Source organism: Aspergillus nomiae (assembly GCF_001204775.2).
Source record: "Aspergillus nomiae NRRL 13137 chromosome Unknown contig00010, whole genome shotgun sequence".
Classification (NCBI taxonomy): domain Eukaryota; kingdom Fungi; phylum Ascomycota; class Eurotiomycetes; order Eurotiales; family Aspergillaceae; genus Aspergillus; species Aspergillus nomiae.
The window spans coordinates 1-14,585 of NW_015378065.1; the positions used below are offsets into that span (position 1 = coordinate 1).

Below are 14,585 nucleotides of genomic sequence, written 5' to 3' on the forward strand. Positions count from 1 at the left end.
TTTTTTTCCTTCTTCTTGTGAAGTCGGGTAAATGTACCACAGTACTATGAATTAGTATGCAAATTGAATGCATGGGGTTGGTGTAGAGTACACTACTAAGTATGCTGTCGTTGCTGTCTGGGCAACGTGATTGTTTTGATGCCGTTGCTTATTCCAAATTCTTCATAATATATGCACTTCATATACATCAGTCACTATTAGCTATTTATCTATCGACAATATCATATAAAACAATGACAAACATCATATAGAATAATTATAACAATACCGCTGTTACTCTAATCGACAAGGGGAAGAAATAAATAAGAATCCAAAATCACAAATCCCAACCATATTACACAATTTAATCACATAAACGCCAGTCCAGCCTGCTGATGATCGCTATCATGAGATTTCGCTCAGCTAAATGCAACGCAGTAACGGTAACGTATAATTTCATCAGGGGTCGGTTTTGAAGAATTACGAGTAGAAGACACCGGTGCCGCTTACAAACCACGTGAAGGATGCGACGGTGATAGCGGCCATGCCGACGGCAAACTTGATTGCGTTGCGTTCGGTGCTAGTGAGGGCACTGTTGCAAGTAGCACAGATGTAATCTAGGGAGCGTTAGTGTTAGCGTGTTTATAAACGGGGCTTGATGACCATGGGAGAAGGGAGAACGTACGGTCAAGAGGGGTGTAAGACTGCGGAGTGTACATTCCGAAGTTGTAACCGATTTGCGAGCCCAAGTGTCCAGCAGAAGCGGTGTCTCCAAGCGTGGAGTTGGCATCGTAGACAAACAAGGTGTAAGTCGCGGTTAACAGCGGAACCGTCGCATTGGATTGGTATTTCTTAGTATCCCAGACAACCTTACCGGTTTCCGAGACGCTCATGTTGCTTGCGATGGTATAGGTTTCACTGTTCTTGCTGCAGGATGCGACAACGTTGACGGCCGAGGGAGTTACTTGAAGCGAGGTATATTTCCATTCGAAGGTCACATATTCGCCGATCTTGTAGTAGGTGGTGGCTCCAGCGGAGGTGAGCATCGAAACACCACCCACGGGGTCCCGAGGATCGATCGATGTAGAGGAGGCATCGGTACCCGTCTTCGTTGACTTGCCCGTTGCTTTTCCAGTTTTTGTGCCTGTCGCTGTCCCTGTCTCTTTGCCTGTCTCTGTCTTTTTACCGGTTTCTGTGGCGTCGCTCTGGGATTCGGTCTTCGTGGCGCTGTGCTCAGTGGTAGCAGCGGCACCTGTTGTTGCTTTATCGGCAGCGGTCTCTCCAGCGGTTGTTTCTATAGAGGTCAGTCGATTGTTGATCAAAGGATGATAGCAGCCTCGGATGATACTCACCCGCTCTAGCCACGACTTCACCGTGCGGGTGTGGCCAAGCTGAGGCCATACCCAGCAAGACCAGGAGGCATAACAACGGAAGGAGAGCGATGGACCGCATATTGGGTTAATCCGAAAGATTCACTGCCTGGTTTGGACCAAAATATGGGGGGATTGATGGACCCCTGGAGATCTCAAATTTAGATCGACGGTTGGATCTGTGTCCTCCCGAGGTTCGAGCGATATGTGTCCAAGTAACGAACGCTGACTGACGGTGGATGGATGAACCTAGCAAGGTGTATCGTGTTCAATGCAATGCTGACGAATGGTTCTGCGCGGAAGGAAATGGCAACGGGGGGTTGTAAAAGTCCTATTTAAGACCAGTGGGCCGGTGAAACATGCAGATCGGCTGATATGATATGAGGGGACCCTGAACGAGTAAACAAAGCGAGTGACTGGGGATCGCAACAACCCAACGTGTCGGAGTGGGAGAGCAAAAGCGATCGAAATGAAGGCGCAAAAACAGCAATCAAGAGTGACTATAGACAAAACACATAAGAAGGGCTGGTGAAAGGGAAGGCACGAAAAGAACAGCGGGAACGACGAACCTCCCGCTGGACTCATTGGTGCTGCTCTAACCCGTTTGGGCGCATGTGAGACATGCTGGGCTATTTTTGGGGCGGTGGCCGGCCTGAGGCACTCACGCGACCGTGTGATTTCTTCACTCATTAGTAGTTTACACTAATTCATTCTTGTTGCCGATAAACTTATCATGGCATTTTTTGACGTACGGCAAGTATCCTCAAAAAGAAATTCCCCATGCTTTCTGTCAACTATACCTCTGGAAGATCGCTACGATCTGAAAGTGTTTCCCTCCCGTTGAGGTTTTCCCGGTCGCTTAACCAGCCACTCGACAACTATTGATGATTATTGGATGTGTGCCATGTTTATTGAATTTATTTTTTTTTCTTTTCCGCTAGCTATTGCTATTTATCTGTAACATCAGGGTCATTAAGTACCGAAGATCGTCAACCACGGTGTAATAATATACACTCAAAATCCAACTCCCATCCCACCCGACTCATTATGATTATTTAAGTTTATATCAGCATGTACGTATCCAAGTTATTGATACAATCGTCTCAGGGACCGGGACGTCTTTCTCCGATCCCCTGTGAATCACCACTCAGCAAGTCTCTGTCACTCCGAGACCCATGGCATGCCAGTGGCAAATCTCGTGCAGATTTTCCCGTTTAGGAAACAGGCTCGACGGCGAGTTGAACCGTGCTGCAGGAGGAAGGAATGATAGGCTGCCTGTTGGAGTTCTTGAACAGATAGAAGAGCTGGGGCGCATTGTGGTACCAGTCGCAGACTATGGCGGGGATGTTAGTGGCGAGTTCCTGACAGCGGATTGAGGCTCCACTAGATATGAAAACTTACCCAACCAGCCGCCAAATCCCTGCTGTTCCGACCAATTCAAGCCGTCATCGTTGATGGAGAAACTACCGGTACCATATCCAGTGTTGATCTCGACCGGCTCCCACGCTGTGAAAACGTTAATCCCATGTTCCTCTGTCCCGAGGTCAGGGGAGGGGGGAAAAGCTTACCGCCGTAGTTGTTCTGTGGTCGCATTACCAGTCCCCAAGGAAAAGGCGTGTCGAGACTGAACTGGACATTCGTGCCGTTCAGGAAGGCCGGGCTTGCGGTACCGACGTCCGAGGTGAGAACAGCATCGTTGAGTCCAGCACCGGTGTGGTAGCCGTAGACATAGAGGTCGTTATGTGCTGAGTTGCTGGCGCCAGTGGTCTTGAGATGAAAGTTCTCGGGGGTATCGCGAGTGCGGAGAATGGGGTTGGCCGCAGCGGCGGAGACCAGCAGGGCGAGCGAAGAGAAGAATTTCATTGTGAAAGGAATTTGGCGTTTCGTTCGGAGAATTTAGGCACGATAGTAATAAGGATTCTTAAAGAATAATCTAACAGACAAGGAAGAGAAAAGAGGCAGGTCAGGATTGAAGAGGAGAATGTGGAATGTACGATCGCGGGGTGGCGAAGGGAGGCGATGGGATAGAAGCACTATTTATGTCCGAATAGCCACCACATGCACTTTCTCCCTTGACTGTGGAGAGAACATCGGCTCCGGTTCCCCGAGTAGTGGAATGATCAGTTACTGGTTTGGTATCGTTCACGGAAACAGAAGAAAAAAAAAAAAAAAGAAAAAGAAAAAGTGCAGTACTACACAGTACCACAGGACTCCGGACAGTTGGGGTCAGTCACTGACTTGGCAGTAGAGGGAGAGCTCCACCGAATGCGGTTGTATTCTTTCCCCTTAGTCTGCGTAAGAAATCATGGAATTGGGTCTTTGCAGCGGAGATCCTTTGCCCAGTGGGCCAGTGAAGTTGAACGATCGTCGGTTGCTGGGGGATGAAGACGCGGAGAATCGCTAAGATTCTGAGACATACACCAACACACACATAGTCTACACAGTAAGATCGGTTTATTTTTGTACAGAAATATTTCCCTCGAAGTGCACATGTACACAGTAACGTACAGTATAGTACATCATGTGTGATTCCTATTCTCCGTGCGGCAATGCATTGTGTAGTCGATGTGGATAATTTCTGATACAGAACCTACTCCATAAGGTACATCATGTTTCTTTTCTTAGGTAGTCTTGAAAATTCTTCTGAGGCTCCTGATTGAATAGATCTCAAACGTCTTTAATTAAATCGAACTGATCGTCGCTTCTATTTTTATTAATTCCTCTACGATACCGTGTTGTGTCATGATTTACTGCAGTGACACAACTGAGATCGACATTAAAGGATCACTACATGAGTTCTTTTTCTCTGTTTTTCGGACATTTCTTGGCAGATTAAGGATAATCATACCTAGTATTAGTTTTGTGGGTTCAACCTCTTGAGACTGTCATACCCCCATGGTCAATTACGTCGATAATTGTCCTCTCGGTTCTTTTCTCCACACGCCAGATCCATGGTAGAGCCACCATTGGGGGCAATTCTGCAAGGACTGCACAGAACCACTCTGAATATTGCGATTCCATACGCTAATATGCAAGGCTCAATCGTGCTAAGTAACTCAACTCAGTGCCAATCATTGTTGAGAACTACGAGAATTGGGAAGGGGAAAGGGAAAGAGGGGAAGCCATTTCGAAGAAGAGCATCCTTCATTTTCTATACAAGTGCATTCGATTGATTACTTACATCATGATCGTCAGGTTTCAATACGCTTGGGGGGAAATACCGTCTTGCATCGCTAGTAATCATAATTGTATCTTTTCTTACCAACTTGTGTGGACGACATCCATCTCGTAATATCCCTGTGCAGAAAGCGAAGTTGTGAAACACTGGGTATATCCTGATACTCCACTGGCCCATATGGAGAGGAAAGAAGATGCATATTGAAGATTCTTCTGTCTTCCTATCAAAAATTATATAGATCATATACGATAGACAAATAATGGGGAGGGTCAATACCCATTGAAGTAGACTTCAAGCCCAAGCCGGTGTCAATATTCCATCCATGGTAGGATGCTACTCAATTCTAAACGGTGCCCACTGCTCCAATGCTTCTAAAATTATCACCGAGGGAAGGAAATGGAGTGTTTGTCCCATCTCATCAAGCCACACACGAAGCTGGGAGGCCAGAAGAGAAACGTCAGGTTTAGAAGAACGTAAACGCAGAAAACGACTAATTAATTCCTCTTAGCGTACTCGGGCTTCAAAGACCATTTACCTCGACCGTTCCGTCCACCCTTCTCCAGCACAGCAATAGTTTTAAGCATTTCCTTAAACTCAGCTGATCGTTGTGGAGTAGTGCAGAAACGGTTGAAATGGTCAATCAGCATCTGCGTATGGACGGACCCGCCGTGGGATACAATAAAGTCCCGAATCATCGTAATGAAATCCGTTCCACTGGGTGCCTTGCCTGGCGCGGGGCTGTTACTGCCGCTTCGGGAAGAAGGTGTGCGTGCAGAAAGATTGGCCAGGATGCTAGCTGATGACGGGCCGGCTGCAGCTCGTCTCGCAGAACTACTGCCTCCACCGAAGGCCAGGCGCGCTGCGGGCTCCTCCGGTCTCCCGGCAAGCCCAAACTGACCTGTCCATGTTGGCGTCCCAATGGGCACAGACCGTGCTGCTTCTCCCGCTCGACGCAGCTCCTCGGCGGCTTCAGCGGCGACCTTCTTCGCTTCCGCTTCGATAATCTTGGGATCCGCCCGCACAACACGTTTGCCATTCACGATCTGATCATGCTCCACCGCGGAATGAACGCCAGAGCGGGCAAATATGCCCTCCATGATACGCGACTCGTTATTAGCACCAGCAGGTCCTTGGTCTTTGTCGCTCGGCGGCTCAGAGTCGCCCTGGAAGTTCTCAACTGATGCTACACCTTCAACACGGCTAACATCTTTCTCCTCATCTTGTCGGTCCCGCGGGTGACTCTGTACGCGAGTACCTGCGCGTGTCTGCTGAGTGGTCGTGCTACCTCCCTCTTCGTAGGTGATGTCGGCTTCTTTGAAAATCTTGCTTGTTTCCGTTGGACCTTGGCCTTCTTCTCCGAGAGAAAATAAGTCGTGCAAATCGCTGAGTTGAAAAGTCTGGCGCTGTTTAGGATCCTTCAATATCTTGTTAGTGAGGAATTGTTTGAAAATCTGTCGGTGGTAAATCTTCTCTTCGATTGTCCCAGCAGTCATCAGTCTATACACTGTAACATCACGCTTTTGTCCGAGCCGCCATGCTCGCTCACGGGCTTGCATATCGGTTGATGGATTCCAGTCGGGATCATAGATGATCACCCGATCAGCCCCTGTTAGGTTTACTCCCAGCCCTCCTACCTTGGTGGTGAGGAGAAACACGTGAAGATCTGGATTATTGTTGAATTCGTCAACCATCGATTGCCGATGGGCGATAGGCGTGGTGCCATCCATCCGCCGGTAATTGAACCCCGACAGAGACTCCACAAACTTTTGAAGGATGTCCAACATGATACGATGCTGTGTAAATAGAAGAGTTTTATGGCCGGTATCCTTCCATAGCTCAAGGAGAGACTTGACAACTTGCATTTTGCCTGATTTATCAGGGTTACCGTAGCCTGGTTTATGCGACGTAAGTTTGTGGCTCTCTAAGTCCGGATGATTGCAAATCTTTCGTAGAATATCCACTCCATATAACACTTGCCTACGGCCTCTGAGAATAGATTGCATCTCTTCAGAGCCGAGAAATGCCTCATACGCCTGTCTCTGCAACTTCGTGAGCTTGCAGAACAACACTTGTTCGCTCTTCTTAGGAAGGTCCGCGGCAACATCGATCTTGAATCGCTGCAGAAGATACGGGCTAATAGCATCTTTTAAAGTCTCTGCACATTTTGCTGCTGTTTGCACTTGTAAGTTCGAAGCATTAGCATATCCACCCTGACGGATGGGGAACTCGAACTGATTTCGAAAGTTCACCAATGTCCCCAGGCGCATTGGGAAAACAAAGTCGAACAATGACCAAAGCTCTGTCAGGTTATTCTGCATCGGTGTGCCTGACAGAATGATCCGATGTGGTGTCCGGAGTTCCTTGCAATGGATAGTGATCGAAGTGTTAGGATTACGGATCTTGTGGCCTTCATCGAGTATAGCACATCCCCATTCCACTGGAATTAGAAGGGGAGTGTAGGTCTGCAGGCCAGAGTATGTGGTCACCAGCACATGACCCTCCTCTACCACACGTTTGACAACTTTTCTTCCGGCTTTCAGCCCACCCAGACTACGACGACTATCCCACGTCTGAGACAGAAGCGCATCTTCCCTACTACTCTCATTTCGAATATTTACCATCCCGCTGCCGGAGCTGTGCAGAATTGAAACGCGAAAAGGGGGCCACCAGCGGTGGAACTCATTAACCCACTGCTTCATGACAGTCGCAGGACACACAATAATGACCGGCTTTGTTAGTTTTTTGCTGTAGTGAAGCCCAGCCAGGAAAGAAATGACTTGGATTGTTTTCCCAAGCCCCATTTCATCTCCAATAATGCCTCCTACTTGCTGCTGCTGTAATTCCCATAGCCATTGCACCCCTGTCTTCTGATAGTCAAACAACAGGGGATAAATATCACCAGGAACACGATATCCGTTGTCATAGTCCACGTCGGGTACACTGGGGTGAGGCATGAACCACTCCTCCTGTTCTTCATGTTCATGAGAATTTGTACTGCGCTGCAAGGCACGCTTCCGCGCAGCACTTCTTCGGGTGATCCAATCCTGAAGCCTGGATTGATAGACCTTCTCGTTTCCATCGTCCAGCCCGCTGAAATCCTCGACATCGTCTGGGGTCTTCTTGGCCTTGCTTCGGACTGCGGATCGCGGCGGCGTTCCCTCGGGTACAAAGTCATCCTCGTCTTCTGATGGTGACTTTTCCTCTTCCGACGCTACATAACTTGCTGAGCCATCATCCGAAGGTACATCTCCCAGAGTCTTTGTTATCCCATCCATTTCATCGAAATCCACGGTTGTCCCTCTGTCCTTAGCTTCTTTGGTCAATTTTCTCCGCTTTTTTGGTTGTTCATCCCCGTCCATAGATCCTTCGCTCGCTTCATCAAAGCCAAAGCTAGGGCGCACAAGGTTCCGGTGAGATACTGCAGATCGATTTTTGACTTCCTCCAACGCTTCCCTTTCATCGCGCTCGTCTTCGGCGTCGATCAGAGCATCATGCAAACTGGCAAGGGGTCCCTCATTCGGGCCGGTGCTCATTTTAGAAAATGGTGTGATCTTCCCTGTTCGAATGAGATAATCTCTGCGAGACTCATTAGGCATTCGACCTGTTCCCATAGCCGGCCCTCCAGATTCTTGTCCTTCATGTCTTTCATTAATGCGTTGCTGTATCTCTTCGAGGTCATTCACCAACGCGGCATTACGGGATTCTAGTTTTTGAATCTCATTCTGTAGGCGGACCCGAGCAGATGTACCGATAGGCTGGGACATCCGCTGGTGTGCTTTTATAATCTGCGCTTCAAGCTTTCTGTAAGAAAATTAGAATACATTAAAAACGCCTTTGCCACAGAAGGTTTTACTCTTTTTCATGTGTTGTACGTTCTAGCCTTCTATTGTCACGTTCGTCTGCCTGCTCCATGAGCAACCTATCGGCCTATATACATTAGTAAACAAGATCGCAAAGCGGCACGGTGACAGTTACCTGACGAGATATATCTCTCTCGAGGTCATCCTGGTCGCGAACGTCGGCTTGAAGCTCCCGTAGACGGCTCGTTTCATCTGCACCCGTTGCAGGAGCTTGATATGAGATCACTGGACTCGTTGACGGGACTGCATCCGAGAGCATCGCTTGTTCGTCCTTGGAGTGCTCGTTCTGAGCTAAGGATTCCGAATCACCCTCCATGTTGTTGGACATACTCGGTAATGAAAATGAAGAGAAACGGAACTTGAAGCTGCTGCTATACCAAGATTTTCGAATTACTAGATGCGGAGAGACGATGTACGAAGTAAATTTTCAATGGAGGCGTATATCTTAGAAGTAAGGAATTATCCAACAACTCTCTTAAGAATGAGTGGCGCAGTACATGTTCGGCGGGCAGTTTTGACGAAGATACTGCTTGGAGACCTCGGGAAAATAAAGACCTCTCTAAGGCTGGGCTTGGGTTATGTTATACAGTTCCCTGCGCATCAGTCATATGCATCAGGGGGTTAGTACAGATAAGAAGTGAGTGAACCAGCAAGGTCTTCACAACTATGATCCAAGACTTGATGATCATAATTACGGCAGAATGGTTCCACTGATAGTGAGTCACTGACCGCCTTTGGGGCTGGACTGTCTCAAACTGACTAACCAGACGTTCGTCATGTCTTAGCCTCCCACGTCACTGGTGGCATTGGGGGGCCACTGGGGCCGCCGTCCGCCGTATAGTCTGGATTGGGTATTAATCTACTTTTTCAGGTTGTTGACTGATTGATGCCTATCGATTATGATTCAAGGGCTCATCTCTGTTGGATGTCAAGCATGTCACTAAATATCGGGGAATTCCTTCGTTGGTCTTATTTAGTTCCGCCTAAGTTTCATCTCACGGGGCATAACTACCTAGTATTTGACTTCCGAAGCTGTCTTTTCCATGCTGCAAACGGCAACTGACTTGTGAACATACAAGCCGGACGGGGTAAACATAGGTATGAGGTGCACATTATGAACCCGCTTTGCGACCTAATTATTCTGTAATACTGCGTACTTACTGAGTAATTATGGGAGTATTGTAAGTATTATTAAGGACTAATGCAGTAAATATTCATGACAGCCATTAACCCTAGTGGAAGGGTTTAAAATAATACCCGTGAAATTAAAAAGGTGTAAATAAATAAATAAATGTAAAATATAGACAAACAAAATAAGAAATTTCGTTTTCTTTCAGAAGGACTGTAAAAACCCAGGACCGTTCCGGAAGAGCAAATCCAGGTATTCAAACTCCGTACTGTGTACGAGTCGTGAGATCAGCAGCCCGTTCATACACCCTGGTCAACCCAATACGAATGTTGAGGAAGTTAAAAGAAACAAGCGCCCTTTACACTATTAAGACTAACTAGCAGTAGTCTAGCTTTGTTATTAATGAGAGAGGAATAAACTATCATCCAAAATACACATACACATTAGTTTTATGGGCTGCTGCCCTCTGCCCTTGCCCCGAATGCCATGTTAAGCCCAACGGCAGCCTGAGGCCTTCAACCGCAAAGAACTCCCCTCGAATCTCAGGCATCTCCACCACCTCCACCAACCTCACTTCCTTCCCTCTTCTTCTTGCCCCCTCCGCAATTAGTCGTTGTCAGCTCTTCTTCGGCTGGACGTTGCTTCCACCACCTTTTCACACAGTCTTCAATTTTGGCTGTGTGCTTCTGCTTGGATTCCCCTTTACCCCCGGGGCTTCCAGCAGTCGGTACTCCCTTCGTTTCCCCAGCCCCTTGGCGTGTCAGCCAGCCCCATCGACTTCGGTTTGTTGCGCACGTCGTCACTGTGAATTGCCCACACCCCATCCGTCGTCTACTGGTCGCCTCGCCCTTGGAACTCCCAAACCCTCCTCCCCATAGCGACAAGTCGTCTGGATGATGAAGTGCCACACAAATCGCAACTAACCTCAATTCCTTTTTCCTTCCTTTCATTATCTTTGAATTGCTTTCAGGGCTCGCTCGTGCTCCGCTTCGTCTCCGCCTGATCGCGATACGTGCGTTTGACATCCCCACTACCGTATATCACCCGGTCGCGGTGCATGTGCGCTTTCCACGACGACAAGGTCATCTTCCGATTTCTTGACCTGGACAGTCTCCGTTATATGTGAGGCATTGTGTTAAGAGGACGGACAGATGGATTCGCAGTGGCAGCCATACCAGGATCCCTTAATGGGTCGTCCTGCGCAGTTGAATAATGGGTTGACGTCTAATCCACCACAGCCCGGTCCCAAATACGGCGGTCAACCACAACAGTCCCAACCGCCTGTGGGATACACCTACGAAGCCTTTCAAACCCCCGGTGTCGCAGCAAAGCCCGCGTCGGCCGGTATGAACTCAAAATCCGTATCGATGGCGTCGTCTCCAGCTGCGACGCCACGTAGCCGCGATTATGTCACCGATGCAGACACGACAATGGAAGATGCGGATCCGTATAACCGGGCGAAATATTCAACAAGACCATCCCATCATAGCCGGCCTTCCTCCCAATACTTTCCCAGTGAGGAATCATCGGCCGCCCGTAGGTATTCTCCGATGAACGTGCTGTCACCCTCGATGCCCTACAATACGAGTCCCGGAAAGCCTCACAACGCGTATGCCTTTCCGCCTGGGCCGAATCAATCTCGCCGTTCGCCAACAAGAGTGCCAAATTACTCCTCGCCGCCTCAGCCGTTTCAGTCGCCTCCCTGTAAGCTCACGTCTTCTTGCGGACTTAGGAAGTTAGGTGACTGACGTAACCCATGGAACAGCTGGTTCACGCGCCCCGCGGCTTCCCCCTTTACAGCCCACAGACATGAGCCCAGAGCAATTTTATCCCCCGTCGGCAGGTTCTCAACTCAGTGCACCTTTTGGACAAGATGGAAGATCTCCTCGCTCTGCGTCGATATCTGGCGGCAGCCAACAACCAGGCCGAGGCCCAGTACCAAAGTTCCAGAAGATCAAATCTGTTCAGGAGCTGAAGCCGCGCGTTAATGCGCAACCCCCATTTAGACGTGCTAACCCTGAGGGTGGCTTCATTAGTGTATGTACCAAGAGTTAGTCAACTTGCTGTATCTCTAACATCTTCATAGCCGCTCCAAGCCCTGACTACGCACCTCCCTGCCACATATCGGATATGCAACCCTGGCTTTAACTACGAATCCTCGAGAAACCCAAGGCGAGTTTTGACAAAGCCCAGCAAGGGCGTCAAGAATGATGGCTACGACAATGAGGACAGTGACTACATTCTGTACGTCAACGACATTTTGGGGAGCGAGGAAGCAGGCCACAAGTGAGTTTAATCACCCATCCGCTCGTCTATCACCGTCTATATTGACAATCCTAGGAATCGCTACCTCATTCTCGATGTACTAGGACAGGGAACTTTCGGACAAGTCGTGAAGTGTCAGAACCTAAAAACACAGGAAGTCGTGGCTGTCAAAGTAATCAAGAACAAGACCGCATATTTCAACCAAAGCATGATGGAAGTGTCTGTCTTGGATCTGGTAAGCTCTTCGTTACTCAGCACTTGAGCCCGCATACTTACTTCTATCGCAGCTCAACAGCAGATATGACAAGAATGATGACCACCATCTGCTACGACTTAAGGACACATTCATTCACCGACAGCATCTTTGTTTGGTATTTGAAATACTAAGTGTGAATCTTTACGAGTTAATCAAACAGAACCAATTCCGAGGGTTGAGCACGACACTAGTGCGTGTATTTGCTCAACAGCTTCTAAACGCGTTGAGCCTGCTGAATAAGGCGCACTTGATTCACTGCGACTTGAAGCCAGAGAATATATTGTTAAAAAAGTTAGTCCTTGCTTCGCTGATGAACAGGGCTTGGTAGCTAACTTGAGCTTCTCAGTCTGGAGAGTCCCATAATCAAGGTCATCGATTTTGGTTCTGCTTGTGATGAACGACAGACGGTCTATACATATATACAGTCAAGGTTTTACCGTTCCCCGGAGGTTCTCCTTGGATTACCGTACGTCTATATTCAATCTTCCCTCCCTCCCCACAATGCTAACCCGAGATTGACGTGGGTTAGTTATTCTTCGGCGATCGACATGTGGTCACTTGGATGCATCGTCGTTGAACTCTTCCTGGGGTTACCTCTCTTTCCAGGATCTTCAGAATACAATCAGGTTTGCCGGATTGTGGAAATGCTAGGTCTGCCGCCAACGTGGATGTTAGAGATGGGAAAACAGTCTGGTGAATTCTTCGAAAAGACTCAGGACGAGTTTGGAAGAAAGACATATCGCCTTAAAAGCCTGGAGCAATATTCGCGGGAGCATGGCACGAAGGAGCAGCCGAGCAAAAAGTACTTCCAGGCGTCGACATTAGAAGAGATAATTCGAAGCTACCCGATGCCGAGAAAAAACATGAAACAAGCAGAAATTGAGCGAGGTTTGTCTCCAACAAAGACAGCACATACTCTCTTCGCTAACAGAATGCACCAGAGCTAAACAACCGAGTGGCTTTCATTGATTTTGTTCGCGGCTTGCTATCAATCAATCCGCTGGAGCGGTGGTCTCCACAACAAGCCAAGCTGCATCCTTTCATCACACAACAGAAGTTCACAGGGCCTTTTGTACCTCCCATGAACCTGAAATATTCCTCTCTTAACAAGACTGTTGCTCCTGGTATTCAGCAGCAGCAGCAGGCTGAGGCCGCAAGCAAACAAAGAGCGGCGCAAGCAGCACACGCTCAGTCGGCTGCACAGACTGCCTTCTCGATGCAACTGAACCAGTTCCACACACCCACTCATGCCCAGCCCCCACCTCCCATGTACAACGGAGTGTTCACAGGCCACCAACAAGGCGCCCCTCCGCCATACCCTACCCAGCAGCCACCTGGCTACGGTCATCAGATGAATCTTATGCCAGGCCAGATGCCCCAATCACAGTACGCACCATCCCAGAGTCTTTATGCCCAGGCAACTACAAGAGCGGGTCGGCAACGTGCCTCCACGATGGACCCTCAGGGTGGCGGGGTCCCACCGACCATTCAGCGAGTTGCCAGCCATCTCGACCCGAACGCACCCATTCGATTACAGCCCAGCCCGGCATATTACCCTCCCCCTCCTGACGGATATGTTGACACCGGTGCTGCGAATCAACGACGACGAGGAAGTCGCGCAGGTGGCACACGTAATCGTGACTTCATTAGGACCCTTGAAGACGGTGTATTAGGGGGAGATGGCTTCATGGGTCAGAATCAGTGGCACTAAGCACAAATGTGCTGAAACCCAGTTTGAGTGGCACCCGTGGGTGCATTAACATCTTGTATTAGCGAGTGCACTTTGGACCGGGCAAGCATAAGCTCCAGATGCGTGTCCTCTCGAGGCATGACCGCAGAGCTGCTCCAAAGTATCGTTCTGTTTTGCTTGATATTTGGACCCTTGCCCGCTTCCCTGCCAACCCCTCTGCCACTAGCCTTTGCCATCCAACATACCCCGATCGTGAATGAAAAGTCCTCCAATGCGCACCCTGTTCATTCAAGTTGTGCACTTGGTCTGGCACGGTCTGCGGACTAGCAGACGGCATAGCTTCGAGCTTTGGCTAGGAGGGAATAAAATAAAATCAGTCCCCCGCTATGGTGCTGAGTGCGCAACATTTCACGGGCGATTCGCCGACGACGCCCCCGACGCTACATAGGGGTTCTTATTCACAACCGCCTTTCGGGTGCTCGGGTGCTCGCCGTCGGTTTACTGTCTTGCAGTCGAGTTCTTCCAGATTTGTGCATGTGGCTGTTGTCGCATAGCCAGGAGTACTTGGAAAGACCGCGATTTATGTTATTTGTTACCGCATTATCATGTTAAATGTTACATTTTTGCTTCTTCTTTTCTGTCCGGAAATGGTACGCCCTTTCCCATCATAAATCTGTTTCCTTTTTTTCTACCTTTGATTCGAACCCGTTTAAGAGAAGCATCATTAAGCTTGGATATTTGGATTTCATCAATATCGAACCACCGTCTGTTTTTGCGCAAAGAAAGTCTCTGCTACTCTCTCCTACTCACTTAATGGGATGCAGGTGGAAGGAGAGGCCGCCTGATTATGTAGATCTA

The 14,585-nt window shown here is 48.7% G+C and overlaps 4 protein-coding genes across 4 annotated transcripts; 1 reads left to right on the top strand and 3 right to left on the bottom strand.

Moving 5' to 3' along the window:
• Positions 1-434: 434 nt before the first annotated feature.
• Positions 435-1,861, bottom strand: ANOM_001063 (uncharacterized protein). The gene is made up of 3 exons (XM_015546320.1): positions 1,332-1,861; positions 665-1,273; positions 435-596 (listed from the first exon to the last, which is right to left on the bottom strand). The coding sequence occupies exons 1-3, from the start codon at positions 1,429-1,431 to the stop codon at positions 460-462; spliced, it is 846 nt and encodes a 281-aa protein (XP_015411590.1). The 5' UTR covers positions 1,432-1,861; the 3' UTR covers positions 435-459.
• A 702-nt stretch (positions 1,862-2,563) lies between these two features.
• ANOM_001064 (uncharacterized protein) lies at positions 2,564-3,325 on the bottom strand (the record flags this gene model as incomplete). The annotated part of the gene is made up of 3 exons (XM_015546321.1): positions 2,918-3,325; positions 2,751-2,855; positions 2,564-2,682 (listed from the first exon to the last, which is right to left on the bottom strand). Exons 1-3 carry the CDS (start codon positions 3,210-3,212, stop codon positions 2,564-2,566), a joined length of 519 nt encoding a protein of 172 aa, XP_015411588.1. The 5' UTR covers positions 3,213-3,325.
• A 1,696-nt stretch (positions 3,326-5,021) lies between these two features.
• On the bottom strand, positions 5,022-8,703 carry ANOM_001065 (DNA-dependent ATPase RAD26; the record flags this gene model as incomplete). The annotated part of the gene is made up of 3 exons (XM_015546322.1): positions 5,022-8,328; positions 8,381-8,454; positions 8,503-8,703. 3 exons carry the CDS (start codon positions 8,701-8,703, stop codon positions 5,022-5,024), a joined length of 3,582 nt encoding a protein of 1,193 aa, XP_015411589.1.
• Positions 8,704-10,667: 1,964 nt separating this feature from the next.
• On the top strand, positions 10,668-13,748 carry ANOM_001066 (putative protein kinase Yak1; the record flags this gene model as incomplete). Its single annotated transcript, XM_015546323.1, has 8 exons — positions 10,668-11,220; positions 11,282-11,553; positions 11,603-11,802; positions 11,857-12,016; positions 12,069-12,328; positions 12,384-12,503; positions 12,567-12,925; positions 12,979-13,748. The coding sequence occupies 8 exons, from the start codon at positions 10,668-10,670 to the stop codon at positions 13,746-13,748; spliced, it is 2,694 nt and encodes an 897-aa protein (XP_015411586.1).
• Positions 13,749-14,585: the final 837 nt, after the last annotated feature.